The sequence below is a fragment of the Rutidosis leptorrhynchoides genome, chromosome 7 (genome assembly GCF_046630445.1).
Source record: "Rutidosis leptorrhynchoides isolate AG116_Rl617_1_P2 chromosome 7, CSIRO_AGI_Rlap_v1, whole genome shotgun sequence".
Lineage (NCBI taxonomy): Eukaryota > Viridiplantae > Streptophyta > Magnoliopsida > Asterales > Asteraceae > Rutidosis > Rutidosis leptorrhynchoides.
Genome location: NC_092339.1, coordinates 924,391 through 945,864, shown reverse-complemented (window position 1 = coordinate 945,864; position 21,474 = coordinate 924,391). Strand labels below are relative to the sequence as shown.

The following is a 21,474-nucleotide window of genomic DNA, read 5'->3' as shown; positions in this document are numbered from 1 at the left end:
AGAAACAGCAACTAGGGTGTTAAGAAATCGTAGTGTTGAAATCTCTGATGATAAATGAGATAATGATGATCAACAGGAGAAGTATGACTCGTCTGATCAATCAGATAATTCAGTTCAAAAACTTGATCCATTGATCGGTCTGCCTAAGAAAATTGATGGGTCAAAGAAGGATATGGATGCTGTAAGTGCTCATGGTGATACTGAAAACTCAGATAAAGAATCTTTGTGTGGTGAAAAAGGGGTAACTCAGGAGCAAGGCAAGTCGGTAACGAATCAAAATCAATTGGATGCTGCTGATGACAACAGCCATGTTTCTGAACATGATGAACAGCCGGATCCTGAAGTTGAAAAGAAAGATCACGGGAGTCGTTTCAAGGTTGAAAGTAGGCAAGCAACAGCCTTATGTGGAGGAGTATCTGTGATGCCCCGTACAAAACCATCGTGTACGAATCATCAACAACAGGATCATTACAAGGTTAAGTACTATATGCTGTAATAAAAGAAGTTGCATTCACGATAAAAAGATGACGTCACAACCGACATCAATTGTTTTACACCAACAGTATGGTTCTACGAATAGCAAGCATGAATAAACGTATGTGACCCCTAGGTCGTTACAAAACATGGTTTCAAATGTAATTAAGTTTGAATGCAAAATAAAGTAGTTCATGCGGTGATAACACTAGAGCAGCGGGTGTCTACGGCAAGACTAGTACACAGCGGAAGCAACCTTAAGCACCTGAGAAAAACATGCTTAAAAACGTCAATACAAAGGTTGGTGAGCTATAGTTTAAGTATAACAGTATGTAAGGTAGGCCACGAGATTTCAGTGCTACAAAGAGCGTTTCAAAACAATATGATAAAGTATATGTTAACCGTGGGCACTTGGTAACTAACTTAACGTTTATACCCCTTGAAAGTACACTTGGCAAGTGCGTATGTATACGAAGTATTAAACACTCGTTAAATGCTAGCGCGACTAGCCCGAGTGGGGATGTCAAACCCTATAGATCCATATCTAAGATTCGCGTTCACGGTTCAAAAACCAATGATTAAACGTTACCGAGCTAAAGGGAATGTTTATGCTGTTGTATAACCCACACATATATAAGTTTAAGTACTCGTGCCTAGTATGTAAAACATAAAATCCTCATGTATTCTCAGTTCCCAAAATAAGTTAAAGTAAAAAGGGAATGCTATAACTCACAATGATAAAGTAGCGGTAAGGTATGACTCGGAAAGTAAGCAAGTAATGAAGGTTGTCCAAACGGGTCCTCAACCTAAGTCAAATAGTACTAAGTCAGTAAATCGTCCGAATAGGTTTAAAAGTATGTAAATAAGGTCTTAAGGGTCATCATCATTCATCATCAAACAAAAGGTGTAAAGTAAGTTTCGTTTATGAAAAGAGTTTGAAACAAAGGCTGAGTTCGGTCAGTCACCACGGCCTCAATACCTACTGAAATAAGGTGAGACCAGTGGCCATGGCTCCGTATATGAGTCCTTTAGTTGTGGTAAAAGTTACAGAAGCAAACTCGTCTTCGTTTGACCGTGGCGACGGTCTAAGTGCGAGTAGGTCAGAATTTTTCAGCACAACGTTAAATGGACATAGTGACGATCGGAGGGCCATAAATCCTAAACCGTAACTCGGATTAAGACGAGTCCTATATGAAAAGTTATCTACTCGAACAGAGCTATCTAAAAATCATAATTACATTAGCCCAGGTAGTATGGGTCAGACACAGAAACAGTAGAACAGTAGAACAGTAGGGTCAGTAGGTTCCGGTGGTTCTTGGTGCTCGATGCTTATCATGGTTCTCATCCTTGATGCATATAGCTTCAAGTGTACAACTTGTTGATGTGTTTGCATCACTTTAACCAAGGTTTGACCATCATAACCCAAGTGTAAGTCTAAGACATGAAGCACAACTCACTTAAGTGTTGCAAGTGTTTTGATGAACCAAAGTTACATCAAAGTCTTAGATCTAACACATACATGAACTTTAAAACTAATAATAAGTTACAAACTTGAAAGTGAACTTATGAAATCAAGATCTTAAGATGTAGAACATAGTTCTTAGTTTGATCTTGAAGATCCAAGACTCAAAAGTCTAGATCTAACATAAGTGTACAAAATTATAATTAAAGAAAGCTTACTTACATGTTCTTGAACTTTTAAAGTAAATTTTAGTTCAAGAAAGTATGAGATCAAGACTAACTTGTAATACTTGACCAATACTAACAAACATGAATTTAAAGTGCATAATATAAAGAAACAAGCTAGGTAAACAAGTAACTAGTTCATGGGTTGTTCATACTTTAAAGATTCAAACCAAAGTTTGATCTTTAAGAATGTAAACTTTAAAGTCTACAAACATGATTTACAAGTATGATTTTTACAACCATGAACTTACAAACTTTAAAACTTTAAAGGTAGAACATAAACTAGTAAGTTTATGTTCTTGAGTGTTCTTGTAAATACAAGATAAAAGAAGAATCTAACTAGAAAGTTGATCCTTGTACAAGTAAGTAAATAACAAACAACAAGTAAGTAAACCATAAACATGAACAAGTAACAACAAACAAAAGATGATGGTGATGAGAGGTCTTGGGCCACGGTTTTAGTACAAGAAAAAGAAGAGAAGAAAAGTCTATGTTGCTTACATGAAAGGAGAGAAAATGAGAGAAAAGATGAGAGAACTTGCAAGTGATTGTGTGTGTGTGTGTAAATGAAAGAGTAATACTAGTAAATGAGGTAGTAAAAAAAAAAAAAAGCAATCAAACTCCTCTAAAGGCCTTGGAGGCCATTGGTTCATCAAGGAATCAAGGAGAAGACATATATCCACAAGGTTCTTACAAGTATTTTGCAAAAAAAATGGTTACAAGGGGTGTTGCATAGGGAAGATGTGAGTAACTAGATTCCACCAAGTTAATCTATCTACTTTAAACTCAAAGTAATACTTGTATTCATAAAATGGGCTTATTAATCCAATTAGTGTGTAGGGTAGGCTCTTAAGTCCATTAACATTAATAAAAGCCCAAGTTCAAGTAATTAACAAATTAATCCAATAAAGCCCAAGTAATTAACTAGTAACCTTAGTTAATTAAAATAATTAATCATGAATGTAAATAATATTCAAAAATATTATTCGTGTAAAGTTCGTGTGTCACAAAGACGTGTCGGGCATTTAAAAGTCATGTATGGTAACAAGTAAATGTATAAAAATACATTCATTAAATCACAAGTATTAATAATAAACATTATTAATTAAAGATGGAAAAACCAGGGTCGTTACATTACCCACCTGTTAAAGAAAATTTCGTCCCGAAATTTTGAGGAGTGACCTATAGTGGTACCGTATTCGAATAAGAAGGAGCGTATCCAAGTTCCGTGAGTCTCGTGGGCTCAGAAGTAAGTTATTTACCTTGAAATGTATTTCGGCGTATGAAAGTAAGAATGGGTACATGCCATTAATTAAGTCTTTTGTTCTAAGAGATCAACAAATCGATTTCGTTTCTGCTTAACATGAGTATGTCATCTGAATGTATATCCACGAAAGGAAAGATGGTGTGTTTAGCCTTACAGGCATCTTCAGTAAGCTGGATGCGTGAAATGCATCGTGAATGTTTCTAAGCTCATCTAAAACATCGTGCGCTTATGTCGTAATACAAAGCTGACAGGTAGGATGGAAAACATGGTGATTACGACCATGCGATTTGATGTCTGGATAGTGTTAGCCACGGATTTTACTAACCCCTTGAATTTGGAAAGGAGGCCATAGGCATAAGGAACCCGTTATTTAAGAACATTTTATTTGAATAAATGAATTGAAATTTTAGCTAAAAGTGACCAATCGGACTTGCAAGCCATAATTATTCATAGTGTCTTCAGGACGGTCTGAACGAACAATGAGGGATATCACCTAGTTTACCATACTGCAGGTGAACCTATCCTTGGATGAAATGAAAAGCACAGTTTTGTAACGTAACTTCATCCTTTCAGTTACATGTTGAAGTTAGGGTTAACGTTAACTAGAGCAACATACAGTTGCAACCAACGAAGGAAGAAATATATAGAGTATCCACATCAGTGTCGTAAATGTTTTAAGCAGTCTCTTCCAAGAGGATAACAAGATTCATAGATTCCTAAAGTATCTTATACTACAAATCCGGAAGAAAATCGCACGAAAGGTGTGGTCCTTGAATGAGAGTGAATTCTCCGAGCAGTTTGTTCTGAATTTATTCTTATACTTAAGGGGATGCGTGAATGAGAAGATACGTGGACCCTTGGTCCTAAAGAATGGTTTACTCCAAGTGAAAAGAATCTCCGAAATGATTTCTTTCACCTCAATATACTGATTCGTAGAGATGATGGTTACGAGGGTGTTGCGATTAGCCGTGAAATATTGAGAGTAGAAACCCGCCTCGTGCTTTCTCTACGATAGGGTGACCACTAAGTGTGCCTCAGAAGATGGATTTATCGGCCCGCGTTTTTGCCATGTCTAACCTTAAAAGGAACATTTTATGGGTGCAAAGATTTTCTAACAAATTTTATAAAACCGCCATCCAAAGTGGCTCAAGAGTTTTTAACAAAGATCTTAATAGTAAGCTTCATCTCTAACAGAGGGCGAGAAAAGTGTGATTCATACATGGTGTAGTCTAATACGAAAACCTTTAATAAAATCAACTAAGGGAGTTTTGAAAAGCAAAACCTTTAAACGTTTGTTGTGACAACATAAACGGAACGAAGTTCCTAGTAAATTTAGAAGTAGGTACAACGTGTACCATTTTGCACAAAACTATTTGACTTAAGTTGAATAACTCGGTAAAGGAGCGGTCTTTAAATAATTTGAAGATATAACTTAGTATCAAAATAAGTAAGTATAAATTTATACATATATGATTTTATAAATCGTATAAGTGGCAGAAAAGTTTTTTTTTTTTTAGTACTTTCATTGTCTGTAAATCTTGTGAGGACCGCACAAATAAACAACGTGTAAAAATTTTGATAATCATAGCTTTTCGTATTTTAGAGGTTGCGATTTGAAAAAGGTTGAGCGGAAAATCTTTGAATCATCGGGTGACCGGTTACTAGGTAATGAAAACTAATGACATAAATGTAGTTTTGGTAATTATCAGGACACAAGTCTTTGGGCCAAAATATTCACGTGCGAAGCCATTGCTAAAAAGTGAGGTACGAAGGATAGAGCACGAGGATGAGAAGTTAATCGCTGCTTGAATTTGCAAAATGGCAAACAGGTTGTGACTAATAATGAGGTCAGTATACCGATGGTGTTAATGTTACTAAATGAGAGTTTCTTGAAATGAGTTAGGACTTAGAGTTATGTAAGAAAGAGCATTGTTCCAACATGTGTGGTTAAATAAATCCATGGGGTAACGCAATAGTTTTGAATGGTTTATGTGGATGTCCGAAGGCCTTGTATGACGTGGTAGTCAGTGCCCTTAACACATATACATGAATCTCTCGATTTCGACGGTTATAAAGCCTTTATGATGACTTGGATACGAATAACACGAGGAGTTTTATATACTAAGCAACAAAAGTTTTATAGAAATTGTTTATGGTGACAATGTAAGAGAAGAAATGAAGTTCTTAGTAAATTAGGGTTATGTACAACACGTACCGTTCAAAGTATAATATCTTTTGAATGAAAAATTTGATTTGTAAAAGTGAAAGTAAAGTTTCATATGTACTTGTCAAAAATAAGTAATCATTTACTTCATTTTATATAACAGGTACGATTTCAAAAATTAGCATGAATGGCAAACAAAATAAATTTATTTTTATAAAGCTTTGAGAGGATAGCACAGTAAAATAATGTGTGTAAAGTTTTTGCAAACAAAATTTCATATTTCGGAGGTTACAAGTTGGAAAAGATTGATGAGAATCGAGTAAAAGACTTTTAAAAATTTCGAGTGATATTTGAGGTAATAAAAACCATTGAATTTATACGTGTTTGACGACTATTAGTAGGGCATAAGTCCTTTGACCAAAAATTCTTAAGTGTGAAGTTGTTGCTTATAAGTGAGATACGAATGGGAGAGTATGAGGATAAGAGTTAACCACTCATTGATTTTAGGAAAATTTCGAACTGGTATGACTAATATCGAAGTAAGAAGGATGATGTTGTGGTTATCATCGAATAAAAAGTTCCTCGTAATAAGTTAGGATTTAGAGTTGCGTAAGAATGAGTGTCATATGAGATTCTTGGGTAATCTTTAATATAGAATTTGAATTTCTGAAGTAACGGAATAAAATTTCCTTTAAGTATCGTTGTGCAAGTTTGTCCATTGTATCGGTTTCTTTCATGGCTAGAAAGTGAGCAATTTTGGTGAGATGGTCAATAATAACCCAGATGATGTTCCAACCGCCTACTGTTTTCAGTAGCTTCGTGATGAAATCTATTGTTATTCCTTCCCACTTCCGTTGTGGGATTTAGGTTTGTTGTAGTAACCTAGATGGCTTTTGGCTCACCATTCTCGCGAGATATACGAAAAATTTTCTTACTATAAATATCCTTCACTTTCATCCTTGAAAGTTAGTTCGTTCCAACTATTTCATCAAAGCTTCCTAACTTGATGAGTATTAGGTTAATCTTAAAGTTCATCCCAACTATCGCACCCAATTTCCCACATTGACGGGTGTTAGGTTAATCTTAAGGTTCATTCCAACCAATCTTATTATACTGTCGTGAGAATTTTTATCAATCTTCTCTAATAACATATGCCTGTGCATAGGTAACTAATCCTTTTTAACTACTACATTAAAACTTCTGAGTTTGGTTAATATGAGGTCATCTCCAAATGACCCACCTGTTAATCTTAAAGTACTACCTTAAATTATTCCTCTATCTTCCTCAACCTACCATTTGCTTGCCCTATGGAATACTTAACCCTCATGGTTGTTAATGGCTTATTAGTCGTAACACTAAGGTTCTTAGATATAAAGTTTCTATCGCTCCAGTATTAAACAACCTTGAGACAATAAAACGTTGTGATGAAACGTACCCTAACTAAAATCAGGATCCATGCAAGTCTCCATAACGATTGCTTTACCGCAGGTAATTTTAAAGTTTTTCCTATATGAGAACTTTTTCCTTAAATGTCCAGGGTGTCGATATCCATAGCAATTTTTTGGGTTATCAATTCTGCAATCAAGGCCCTTCTTGTACAGTATCTGGGCTATGTGGTTATCCTTTCCCTACCTTTAACAGGCTACAAAATGTATGCTCATGTGATTCCTGACAAAAATTTTCCCTGGATCACCCCATATTCCTCATGTAGTAACATTGGAACTTCTGCATGATTTACTTCAATATAATCACACTGGCCTGGCGTCATTATATTGGACTAAACCGTACGTTCATTCCAATATCATTCCATATAGTCAATGTAACGTGATCACTCCCAATTATACACAATTTCATCTAACGGTGCTTTATCTATGTCATCTCAAACAGAATCTACATAACTAATCTCACAGTTTCTCGATGTGGGTGCGTAGGTTCCGTAGATCATGCTTTAATGCCTAAATGTCCCGAAGTTTCTTCAAAGGTTCGGATTCAGGTAACGTTGTTAGGTTCCTTCTAGATATTCAATCCGGGTCTCAGGTTGGGTTGTACGTGTAGCAAGTAGTAATACGATGTGTTTGAGCATCAGTAGAAGATACTATGACCTTGTGAAAGGAGATGTCCTCCCGACTTATCCAATGTCTAGGAGTGTTAGGGACTTAAGTCCAAAAGTGTCGTTAGATCGTCGAGTAGTGGTGAAGGATGAAAGAGATAAGTGACGGTCATGAAAGCGCACGGGATACAAATCAACTTGTGGAAACTGAATATCCTTTTAATGTTCCTACGATGTACGTGGCTAATTAGGGTGAGCTCGGGGTGCGGTTATTTCGACAAGTCCTCACCTATCTCCTCCTCCGAGGATCAACTTTAGTGGGCGTGTAATCAGAGGGGTACTCCTCCCTGGTTGTGTGAAGAAATGTTTCGATCCCTGGAATGGTGGAACAGTAGTAACATGTGGATTACAATACTAATCCTTAGGGTTAGACGAGTGGGAAAGTAGTTCAGAAAAACGTCTGAACTGGGAAGGATAAGTTCTCCAAGTCGATACAGCGAATAGTAGACATATAGTAAGAGCGTAATCAGGCACATCGTCTACAGTAGCCTAGATCGTTTACAACAGCAAGTAGCAGGACAATAGTAACAGTATCATACCAAAGTAACATACTAGAAGCAGATAGTAGCATGCAGTAGCGAGAATAAGCAAATGCATACAGCGAGTTTATATAGCAGTAAAAGGAAACGGTAGCACGTAGTAAGTTCATACAGCAGTAGAAGTGGGCAGTGGCATGCAGTAGTAGTAAGCAGTATCATGCAGTAATATAACACAGTAGCATGCAGCAGGTTCCGCAGAAACAAGTAAACTAGCAAGTTGTAGATTAGTACTATTAGTGAATCCTACTCGGGTCGGTCTTAGACTCACTAATGCAACTTAATTCCCTACAACCAAAGCTCTGATACCAAATGTGATGCCCCATACAAAACCATCGTGTACGAATCATCAACAACAGGATCATTACAAGGTTAAGTACTATATGCTGTAATAAAAGAAGTTGCATTCACGATAAAAAGATGACGTCACAACCGACATCAATTGTTTTACACCAACAGTATGCTTCTACGAATAGCAAGCATGAATAAACGTATGTGACCCTTAGGTCGTTACAAAACATGGTTTCAAATGTAATTAAGTTTGAATGCAAAATAAAGTAGTTCATGCGGTGATAACACTAGAGCAGCGGGTGTCTACGGCAAGACTAGTACACAGCAGAAGCAACCTTAAGCACCTGAGAAAAACATGCTTAAGAACGTCAACACAAAGGTTGGTGAGCTATAGTTTAAGTATAACAGTATGTATGGTAGGCCACGAGATTTCAGTGCTACAAAGAGCGTTTCAAAACAGTATGATAAAGTATATGTTAACCGTGGGCACTTGGTAACTAACTTAACGTTTATACCCCTGAAAGTACACTTGGCAAGTGTGTATGTCTACGAAGTATTAAACACTCGTTAAATGCTAGCGCGACTAGCCCGAGTGGGGATGTCAAACCCTATGGATCCATATCTAAGATTCGCGTTCACGGTTCAAAAACCAATGATTAAACGTTACCGAGCTAAAGGGAATGTTTATTCCATTGTATAACCCACACATATATAAGTTTAAGTACTCGTGCCTAGTATGTAAAACATAAAATCCGCATGTATTCTCAGTTCCCAAAATAAGTTAAAGTAAAAAGGGAATGCTATAACTCACAATGATAAAGTAGCGGTAAGGTATGACTCGGAAAGTAAGCAAGTAATGAAGGTTGTCCAAATAGGTCCTCAACCTAAGTCAAATAATACTAAGTCAGTAAATCGTCCGAATAGGTTTAAAAGTATGTAAATAAGGTCTTAAGGGTCATCATCATTCATCATCAAACAAAAGGTGTAAAGTAAGTTTCGTTTATGAAAAGAGTTTGAAACAAAGGCTGAGTTCGGTCAGTCACCACGGCCTCAATACCTACTGAAATAAGGTGAGACTAGTGGCCATGGTTCCGTATATGAGTCCTTTAGTTGTGGTAAAAATTACAGAAGCAAACTCGTCTTCGTTTGACCGTGGCGACGGTCTAAGTGCGAGTAGGTCAGAATTTTTCAGCACAACGTTAAATGGACATAGTGACGATCGGAGGGCCATAAATCCTAAACCGTAACTCGGATTAAGACGAGTCCTATATGAAAAGTTATCTAATCGAACAGAGTTATCTAAAAATCATAATTACATTAGCCTAGGTAGTACGGGTCAGACACAGAAACAGTAGAACAGTAGGGTCAGTAGGTTCCGGTGGTTCTTGGTGCTCGATGCTTATCATGGTTCTCATCCTTGATGCATATAGCTTCAAGTGTACAACTTGTTGATGTGTTTGCATCACTTTAACCAAGGTTTGACCATCATAACCCAAGTGTAAGTCTAAGACATAAAGCACAACTCACTTAAGTGTTGCAAGTGTTTTGATGAACCAAAGTTACATCAAAGTCTTAGATCTAACACATACATGAACTTTAAAACTAATAATAAGTTACAAACTTGAAAGTGAACTTATGAAATCAAGATCTTAAGATGTAGAACATAGTTCTTAGTTTGATCTTGAAGATCCAAGACTCAAAAGTCTAGATCTAACATAAGTGTACAAAATTATAATTAAAGAAAGCTTACTTACATGTTCTTGAACTTTTAAAGTAAATTTTAGTTCAAGAAAGTATGAGATCAAGACTAACTTGTAATACTTGACCAATACTAACAAACATGAATTTAAAGTGCATAATATAAAGAAACAAGCTAGGTAAACAAGTAACTAGTTCATGGGTTGTTCATACTTTAAAGATTCAAACCAAAGTTTGATCTTTAAGAATGTAAACTTTAAAGTCTACAAACATGATTTACAAGTATGATTTTTACAACCATGAACTTACAAACTTTAAAACTTTAAAGATAGAACATAAACTAGTAAGTTTATGTTCTTGAGTGTTCTTGTAAATACAAGATAAAAGAAGAATCTAACTAGAAAGTTGATCCTTGTACAAGTAAGTAAATAACAAACAACAAGTAAGTAAATAAACCATAAACATGAACAAGTAACAACAAACAAAAGATGATGGTGATGAGAGGTCTTGGGCCACGGTTTTAGTACAAGAAAAAGAGGAGAAGAAAAGTCTATGTTGCTTACATGAAAGGAGAGAAAATGAGAGAAAAGATGAGAGAACTTGCAAGTGATTTTGTGTGTGTGTAAATGAAAGAGTAATACTAGTAAATGAGGTAGTAAAAAAAAAAAGCAATCAAACTCCTCTAAAGGCCTTAGAGGCCGTTGGTTCATCAAGGAATTAAGGGGAAGACATATATCCACAAGGTTCTTACAAGTATTTTGCAAAAAAAAAATGGTTACAAGGGGTGTTGCATGGGGAAGATGTGGGTAACTAGATTCCACCAAGTTAATCTATCTAGTTTAAACTCAAAGTAATACTTGTATTCATAAAATGGGCTTATTAATCCAATTAGTGTGTAGGGTGGGCTCTTAAGTCCATTAACATTAATAAAAGCCCAAGTTCAAGTAATTAACAAATTAATCCAATAAAGCCCAAGTAATTAACTAGTAACCTTAGTTAATTAAAATGATTAATAATAATTAATCATGAATGTAAATAATATTCAAAAATATTATTCGTGTAAAGTTCGTGTGTCACAAAGACGTGTCGGGCATTTAAAAGTCATGTATGGTAACAAGTAAATGTATAAAAATACATTCATTAAATCACAAGTATTAATAATAAACATTATTAATTAAAGATGGAAAAACCAGGGTCGTTACAGTATCCTAGCCTTAACAATCTATATCAAAAGATAGATATGACTAGAACAAATGTTCGTGACTTACATGAGAATTTTTCATGTAAGAACCAAAAAATAGATGAAACCTTTCAGAATGATGCTAATTCTCAAGAATCTACAGGGGAACAAATGAAATCTTACTTGAATGTAGCAGGAGGATCAAACGTGTCACGTAAAGTGAACTTTCGTTTCGTGGAACCTCAGGTAGATTTTGATGAGGGGATTGATGTTGTGATTCCATTATCATTGGTGCAAGAGGCAGCTAGCAAATATAGTTATACGTTATATGGCTACTTCATTGGTAAGCGAATTGCATTCCCCGTTGTTCAAAATTATGTCTTGAATGTTTGGAAGAAATATGGTTTAGAGAAGATAATGATGAACTTGAAGGGCTTCTTCTTTTTCAAGTTTTCATCTGAGGAAGGTATGTTGAGGGTGTTACAGGAAGGGCCGTGGATGATAAGAACTATTTCGATTATTTTGAATAAATGGTCCCCGAATATATCTTTGAGTAAAGAAGATTTAACGAAGGTACCTGTTTGGGTTCGTCTATATGATGTTCCTCTTGTAGGATTTACCGATGATGGCCTAAGTGTGATTGCATCAAAAATTGGAAGGCCTACGATGTTAGATGCCTACACAAGTACCATGTGCAAAGAGTCTTGGGGTCGCCCTAATTTTGCTCGAGCGATGATAGAAGTGTCTGCGGAAACCGATTTGAAAGAATCCTTAAAAGTGGCTACTCCTAGTATTGATGGTGATGGGGTAACCATGAATGAAGTTCGAATTGAATATGATTGGAAACTGCCTCGATGTTCGTGTTGCAAGGTATTTGGGCATATGGATCTTCATTGCCCGAAGGTGGTGTGTGTAGAGGCTGTAAAAGAAAAGCAATCGGACAAGAACTCAAAGAAAGATGCGGATGGTTTCAAGGTTGTTTGAAACAAGGGTGGTTTTGGTGTTGGTAAACCAAAACAAAAGGTGGTCTATCGTCCGAAGGCGACTTATGATGATAATAAAAGAGGTCCGAGAGATGGAACAAGTAAGGATAAACAAGTGAAGGTTAATAACTCGTTTGGAGCTCTTGTGGATGAGCCGAGCGATGTAGAATCTGATAAAGATGAAACTGCCACGTTTATGGCTGAGAAGCATGCTCATAAGGTTACGGCCCCATTTGGCATGAAATCGGGTTGGCTTTAATGAAAACATTAATGTCTCGTATCCTTTATGGTGTGTCGTTTTTTTTCTAGTTTTGCTAGTCCTATGTTTGATGTATAGGTTTAGCTAGGTGTTTGGTTGTTTGTAAGGCCGCAAGGCGTGCTTGTGGTCGTTGTTCTTATCTGTATTTTTTTATTATTTTTCATAAATAATATTTACCGGGTGAAACCCTTTACCCAAAAAAAAAAAAAAAACTTGTCGAGAAGCATTCAAGTACATCAAAGATATCAAATAGTAGGGGTGGTCAGTATTTGGTTTGAAACCGTGGAACCCGAAAACCAAACCGAAACCAAACCGGAAAAAAACCAAACCGAATTTGAAAAACGGTTTTCGGATCGAGTCAAACCGAAACCGAATTTGAATTCGGTTTTCGGTTCGGTTTTCGGTTTTGAAAATTCTGAATTCGGTTTAACCGAAAACCGAATTCAAAATTGAATTCAATGTTTTTATATATTTAATTTGTATATTTATGTTTTAATGTCATTATAATTTGGGATCCAATCAATAAAATATATTCTCACCCATATGACGATTTGGTAACTCACAATATAATTATGTTACTCAAATTATTATGTTCTTCTTCTTAATTACAGAAGCGGTAAACGTTATAATTAAGCTGTAAATATTAATAAATCATCGAATTCTTTATAATTTAATAGTACGTCATTGTTTTAGGATATAAATAACTAAGACATCAGTAACTCCACAATTAAACTACCATCGTTCTCAGTTTTTTCATAATATTCGGTTTTAACCGAAAACCGAACCGAATCCGAATTTGAATTCGGTTTTCGGTTCGGTTCGGTTTTAACTTTGAATTCGGTTTTCGATTCTGTTTTCGGTTTTGCCCAAAAAAATTTCAAAACCGAATACACCGAACCGAATAAACCGAAAACCGAACCGATGAACACCCATATCAAATAGTACATGAATACTAAACAAAAGGTTGAAGAAATAATCATATGTTTTTTACCCTTTGGCAATTCAACACACATATCATGTGTCTCCTATACACTAAATTTTGATCATGTTGTCGTTTCAGCCGCTATAATTCATAGAATGATACAAACTGTTAAAAATGAACTTGATATAAAATGTTGATAATCTTAATACTATTATACACCAAGCATAAGATAAGATGAACAATAAGTTTTCGTGTCATAAGAACCCCAATACACCTATATTCCATACCTCATTACAGTATCATTATCATTTTAATATTAATTTAATGACAATACTAGTTGCTTTGAAGTAGCTTAGCTACTAATTATACCACGAGGGCGAGCTGACCAAAGTGAATTTAGCACACGAAGACGTTGGAAGTACTCGCCCAATGCTAGAAACCCCCTTGCTGCTTGTCGTGTTGTCAAGATCCGTGACATTTGTTCCAGTGTCCGATGTCGAAGGTGGTCTGCCTGCCCATTTCAAAGTCAATAACCATTTCAAAATTAATGAATCTTCCAAGTTGTGACACACACATACATACATATATATACATACATATATATATATATATATATATATATATATATATATATATATATATATATGTATGTTCAAGTTCTGGCCCATACTTATGGGTCAAAATGGCTTGTTTTATTGATTACAAACGGGTCAAGTAGGTCCTTATACCTCAAAGAGAAGACGCTTTATTTGATTCGTTTAGCTAAAAGGTAAACGAGTCAAATGGGTTGGAAGCCCCCTAAAGGCTAGTATAAAGGCACGAAACCTTGTATACCATTTTGATTAAAATAATAATAATTATCAATCAATGTAATTATAATGATAAACCTATACTAAAAGTGAAACCTTTACTGTTCACGGGGGCACTTTCGGAATCTTACACCCCTTTATTGTTTATTTGTTAAATCATACTACCTCCGTCTCATTCCAATATGCTACTATTTCATTTTGGGTTGTTCCATTCTGATAGTCCACTTCCATAAATAGAAAGAGGAAAGATGATATTTCATTGGTGGAGAAATGAAGTTAGTGGAATTTCCTAAAACTGCGTGTTTTTTGTCTGTGGACTATTGAAATGAGACGGAGGTAGTATCTCTTTTAAGAAATGAAACTATACAATAAGGTGTTTATTACTATTTACAATATTGTTTATTGTAGCTATAACGTTAGTTATTAGTAGAACATATTAAACTGTACAACAAGGTGTTTAAAAGCCAGCCCAACCTAACTTGTTTTAACCCGAAATCTGTTATGGTATGTTACCCATCTCATTCTCATCTGACCCGACCTTTAGTGGTATGTTACCTGGTTTGAGAAGTTTTCTAGCGCTTCGAGCCCCTCAATCATAGACTTGATATGTATGTCATACTTTCTACCTTCCGTTATATATTGAGCAACACTTTGAGCCAACGTTTGTTCAAGTTTATCGATTCCTTGAGACAATGCATCTTCTGCTTGACGACAAGTGTGTCTCAACCTCAATAAGTTCACAACTTGTGGATCAGTTAAAGGCTCAAACCATGGCATAAGTATCTACCAAAATCCAAAGTGCAAGTAATTCTCCGATTGTTACAACATAATAATCATACAAACCATAAACTCTTTGATACCATGAATCTAAAAAGTAGGTTGTGTTTGTGACGTCGAATAATGAGAGTAGGTAGGACTTACATATAGGATTTGTGACGGTCGAAATCCACCTATCCATTGAAACAACTGCTCAACGGGAGATCTCCAAGACCCATATAACAAATTAAAGGCGTCAGCTTTTGCAGCATCCACTTTCACCCGAAAAAGATGTTGGTAATGGTTTACCATACCCTCTACATATACACGCAGCTCCACATCACTTATATCCCTTTGTAGAATACTCACAAGTTCAGATTCCTTTTTTTGTTGTTCAACAACCCACAATTCATATTTCTTCTCAAATTCAACAATTTCTATACATGAATAATTGTCACAAAAGGTGTTGTATGAATGATAATATATTTGTTATAACAATATCTATACAAAATGAACGTGAAAACACTTACCCGAGTTGATATTACAGGGTAATAGACCGTGAATTGTATTCGATAAATCCATGTATACAGCCTGCAAATTTGATAAGGTGAAGTAACGCATAAAAGAAAAGAAAAGAAAAGAAATGGCATATAATAAATGGTTTAGGGTTGGGATTCTAAGTCAGACAACAGAAAAGTCACCCATTAATTCAAACCCATTCACCTATAGGGGTTATGAGGGCCGTATACTTATGTATGGGTTGGCTACTTTCAACCTACCAACTCAACCCAACCCAAATTGTCACCCCTTGATGTAACCAAAAACCGCTGATAAAGAAGCTAGCACATGCTACATAGCTGACTAAGTTACTTCAACTAGTAAATGTTCATTGCAATAGAATAGAATAGTGTCTTGCTTTTGTCAGTGGTTAAATGTTTAGTAACACAAAGATCAATTTTTTAGTTATCGCACGGTTTTACAGTAACACTTGAGTGAATGAGCTTCAATTAGTGGCAAAATGAGAGTTTATTGATCCTAATTATATTTATTGATATTGAAGCTGAAATTAAAATGCCAAGTTAAATTTGAAATTTAACCTGTTCTCGGGTTCTCTCGATTTCATGCTCCAGTTTTGCCAACTTTAGACTCCCCAATTCAAGTTCTTGAACATAGGCCTAGAGACATAATAAAATTGTGCTTAATTCATATTTATCATAATTACAAATATATATCACTTTATTAAAGTGTTGTAACACACCAAAACTTTTAAGATACATATCATTTTCATGAAAATGATTATTGACTGAAATTAAGTTGAATGCTTCTGACTTTTAAAGAGTTCCATGTAAGTCAAAATTTGAATCTTGGAGTCCAAGTATTCAAGTAGACCATAATATACATTAATGAAATGTAGGTAAGTGTTAAAATAAGGATGATTGTAATTAATTCACACGATAGCATCTTTGGGGAAGCAGTGGGCTTAGTTGCATCACAAGTTTGGATGTAGCGCCACAACAACAACAACAACAACAACAACAACAACAATACCCAATCCCACCTATGTGGGGTATGGGGAGGTTGATCGTAGACAATCTTTCCTCTATCCTAGAATAAAGAGAAATTATTTCTCCACCCCGAGTGAAACACTCCAAAGAGTAGAAAAAGTCTTTTCTCTCTCTATTCGACGGATAAAGAGATTGCTTCCAGGGACCTCCGGCCAGAAAGTAGGAAGGAAAGAAAGAAAAAAAGAGTACAACATAAAAAAAATAAAAAAAAATAAAAATAAACGATACAAACGAGACGCCATGAAAATGGTGAGATCAAATTTTCATGGGTTTTAAATCATGCTTGGAATTTAATTTAGGCTCTAAGTGGCGGTAACGTTTCCATTAAGCCGCGATTTTGGTTCATCTAGGTGAGCGCGTAGTTTGTTACGCACTAATAACCCACATGACAAACTAAAGGTGTAGACTTTAGTTAAATATTATGTTAGTTTCATTATAGTTGCACTAATTCAATTTATATCCTGTTTATTTGTCTAGCTTGTTTGGTTTGAATGTCTAGAGTGTTGAAGTTAATCGGTTATAAAAAAAATGCAAACCATCTCACATTGGAAGTTAGAAAGAAATATTGTAAGTATATAAAGTTATGGGAACCTCCCTTTATCATCAATTGGTTTTACAGTATTATGGAACTCATGAGCTTATATGTTGTACATTTTGTTAGGTTAGAAACAATCATACAAGTGGTATCAGGTTGTGGCCCGGGTACAATCTTCCATTATAGTTGCACTAATAATCTTTTCAATTTGACCTTAACTCGTCAATCTTTGTGTTTTTTCTTTTTTTTTTTTAAAAAAAAAAGGCAAACATCTAGACCAATGGATCAATTTTACAGGTTTAAATGCAAACATTGGTGTAACAAGTTCAAATCCAATGCACATACCTTTCTCTTGAGACGACTTTTTCGTGCAGCTTCACGATTTTGTGCTAATCTTCGTTGCAACTGAAATATGTTTACATTTTGAACAACTAATAAGCTCATGTACATGTACCTAAACACATAAACTTACAGCTGATATAGTTGCAAGAAATAATTAATCACCTTATTTGATATACTTGTTTCCGAATCTCGTGGAGATTCCAATGATTCTTGAGAGTTACTATTCTCGGCCTAAAAATGCATAATTAACAATACCAGTTAATTAAAAGAGTTGTAAAACTACAAGATTACACAAAATTCATATGTAGTAAGACAAAATATTGCTTTCTTACATTAATATTGGTTATCCTTGTGTCGAGATGAGTGGTTAGCAAATGGCTCATGTTAGGACTAATATAACCTTCGAATGCATTATGATCCCACATACTAGATTGGTGCACTGGATTGTGCGTTTCCATCCTTCTTGATGTCGAAAAATGGGTTGAAGTTGGTGCCAGTATCGGTGTTGGGGCCATTTTAACATGTTGCATCTTTAAACGTAAGGTTTAAAATGTCATCAAAAGAGTTGTAAATTCATTGTGAATAGAAAGTAACAGGTTGATGCATAATAAATACTCGTAATAATTTACTAGTGATGAGAGAACAAAAAGATGGCATTTTCTTGGGCTTTTAAACCCACTAAAATAAAATAAAAATGTAAATGGGTTTGTGAAAACGACGCATATCTCGACTATTCCTCCACATAAAATATTGAATGCAAGTTCCGAATTACGTAATACATAATTATATGTGACAAAAAGAAATACGGAGCAATATGGTTTACATATTATGTACAAGTAGTGTTACACGTATACAACTATTTTGCAAAGACTTAAAAGAAGTTGAAACAAAAGCAATTAAAGTAAATGAGAGCGACTTAATAAAGCCCCAGCTTTTACAATACTATAAAAAAAAATTAATCACACCAGCCTTTTCTGAAAAGCATAATTGGATTTTATTTAACTTTTCATTTGCTTGGTGTTTAAGATTCCAAAAATGGTTTGTAGTAACCGAAAATCTGTAAGTATCATGTAGAATAGCATGACAATGACTTGAGTAGCTTAGCTAGGGTCATTAACACTAATCATCATGTAATTAAGGAGTAGTCTTTAGCTAATAGGAAGCTTATTATGCATCTCTCTTTATCTGAAGCAAGAGAAGAAAACTAGTGTTGAAATATAAAGCTGAAGTCAATTAGAGAAGCTAAAAATATAAGATTAATACCTCAAAACCTACACTTAAAAATAAAAACAAAAAGTAAATTCTAATTTTGAATTTTCAAGTCATTAATCTCACTGAAACTATACTTGGACCACATGCTATATATTTAATTAAAATTAAAATACTGTCATTTCTTATAAAAATACCGATTGTCAATGCTTGTATAACCGAGTATATACGAAGTCCTTGAAGAGTACGTTGAACGTGTCACAAGAGCAACAGTTAGGCTTACGAATCAACTATCCAAAGTTGTTGCTTCCTTAAACATAGCCAACATTTCAAGAAGTAATTACATGTATATATATGAAAGAGTTTGCAGGTCTCTGTTATAGTAGTGTCTTGTCCCAAGTGCTTTTTACTTTAGCCAACCTTACTAAAGCAACACCAATATATTCAGGAAAACAAAAGCAGTTACACTTGCCAGAAAAAGTATAGTCAAATGTATATATGGCAAAGTGACTTCTTTTATGATGTTGAAATGAAAAAATCTAGAAACTTTTTACCCAAACAAATTTATAACATTAGAGTTTCATCTAGATATATAATAGCATTCGCAGGGGATAATACATGAATGATGGATCAAGTGCAACATAGAGTCTGAATCTGGACTTAGTTACCCTACCAAAGACCTCTTTTACTTCATAGAGAAGGAATATGAAACCTTTATTAGCTAGGCAACCTTATACAGTATATAGTTGCATAAAGGCAACACCAACCAGTTCCCTGTCCCAGATACATCAACAAGACAACAACAGATATATTACTTTACTAATATAACTAACAGACAAAATTTGTCTTATTAATTATGAATAGTAATATTTAATATTTCATTTTCCACACACCCAACCCCCTAACTTTCATTAAAATACAAATCGAACACCCCATTTTATAGTACTATTTAATATTTCATTTTCCACACACCCAACCCCCTAACTTTCATTAAAATACAAATCGAACCCCCCATTTTATACCTATATTCTAAAATATTATTTATCCCATCACTAACACTAAAAATATTGAATAATAACACTCACCACGCTTGTGATGCCCCGTACAAAACCATCGTGTACGAATCATCAACAATAGGATCATTACAAGGTCAAATACTATATGCGGTTTCAAAAGAAGTTTGCATTCGTGAATAAAGGTGATGTCTTAACCAACATCAAATGTCTTACAATAAAAGTATGCTTCAATGAACAGAAGCAATTAGTAATAGTACGTGACCCAATGGTCGTTACAAATCATTGTTTCAAAAGGTAACATAGTTTGAATGCAAATAAAATGTTTCATGCGGTGACAACTCTAACAAGCGCAGGGGTGTCTATAAGGCATGACTAGTACAACAGCGGAAGCAAGTAACCTTAAGCACCTGAGAAAAACATGTTTAAAAACGTCAACACAAAGGTTGGTGAGCTATAGTTTAAGTATAACAGTATGTAAGGTAGGCCACGAGATTTCAGTGCTTCAACAGCGTTTCAAAACAGTATGAAAAGTATATGTTTAACCGTGGGCACTTGGTAACTAACTTAACGTTTATCACCCCCTAAAAGTACACTTGGCGAGTGCGTATGTTTACGAAGTATTAAACACCCGTTAAATGCTAGCGCTACTAGCCCGAGTGGGGATGTCAAACCCTATGGATCCATATCTAAGATTCGCGTTCACCGGTTCAAAGACCAATGACTAAACGTTACCGAGCTAAGGGGAAAGTTTATGCCGTTGTATAACCCACACATATATAAAGTTTAAGTACTCGTTCCTAGTATGTAAAACGTAAAATGCGCATGTATTCTCAGTTCCCAAAATAGTTAAAGTAAAAAGGGATGCTATAACTCACAGTGGAAAAGTAGTAGTAAAGTTGACTCGGGAAAAGTAAGCAAGTACGTTTGTCCAAAAGGTCCTCAACCTAAGTCAAAAGTTACTAAGTCAGTAAATCGTCCCAATAGGTTTAAATGTATGTAAATTAGGTCTTAAGTATCATCATCATTCATCATCAAACAAAACGTATAAAGTAAGTTTCATTCTAGAAAAGAGTTTAAAACAAAGGCTGACTTCGATCAGTCGCCACGGCCTCTATACAAACTGAATTGAGGTGGGACCAGTGGCCATGGCTCCGTATATGAGTCCTTTAGTTGCTGTAAAAATTCTAGAACCAAACTCGTCTTTCTTTGACTGTGGCGACGGTTTAAGTGCGAGTAGGTCAGAATTTTCAGCACAACGTTAAAGGACATAGTGACGTTCGGAGGGCCATAGATCCTAAACCGTAACTCGGATTAAGACGAGTCTTAAACGAAAAATTATCTACTCGAACAGAGCTAACTAAAAATCAACTTTACAGTAGCCCAGGTATTCTGATCAGACCCGAAAAATAGTAGATTTAGTGTTCCGGTGGGTTCTTGGTGCTCGATGCTCATCACGGTTCTCATCCTTGATGCATATAGCTTCAAGTGTACAACTCGTTGATGTGTTTGCATCATCTTTACTAAGTTTTGACCATCATAACACAAGTGTAAGTCTAAGATAAGTAGCACAACTCAATTAAGCGTTGCAAGTAGTTTGATGAACCAAAGTTACATCAAGATCTTAGATCCGACACATACATGAACTCTAAAAGTAATATTAAGCTACAAACTT

At 35.3% G+C, this 21,474-nt stretch overlaps 1 protein-coding gene across 1 annotated transcript; it reads right to left on the bottom strand.

The window, feature by feature from the left end:
- Positions 1-13,824: 13,824 nt before the first annotated feature.
- LOC139858272 (transcription factor TGA7-like) lies at positions 13,825-18,124 on the bottom strand. Its single transcript, XM_071847139.1, has 8 exons — positions 17,910-18,124; positions 17,740-17,808; positions 17,581-17,640; positions 16,233-16,310; positions 15,666-15,726; positions 15,301-15,572; positions 14,935-15,162; positions 13,825-14,081 (listed from the first exon to the last, which is right to left on the bottom strand). Exons 1-8 carry the CDS (start codon positions 18,105-18,107, stop codon positions 13,923-13,925), a joined length of 1,125 nt encoding a protein of 374 aa, XP_071703240.1. The 5' UTR covers positions 18,108-18,124; the 3' UTR covers positions 13,825-13,922.
- Positions 18,125-21,474: the final 3,350 nt, after the last annotated feature.

What these genes read in the sequence shown, in the direction of transcription:
- LOC139858272 (XM_071847139.1), bottom strand. Translation starts at nt 18,107, where the DNA reads ATGCAACATGTTAAAATGGCCCCAACACCGATACTGGCACCAACTTCA. An exon ending in CAAGGATAACCAATATTAAT is followed by an intron (nt 17,809 to 17,909) that starts GTAAGAAAGCAA and finishes ATGCATTTTTAG; the next exon opens with GCCGAGAATAGTAACTCTCA. An exon ending in AAACAAGTATATCAAATAAG is followed by an intron (nt 17,641 to 17,739) that starts GTGATTAATTAT and finishes AACATATTTCAG; the next exon opens with TTGCAACGAAGATTAGCACA.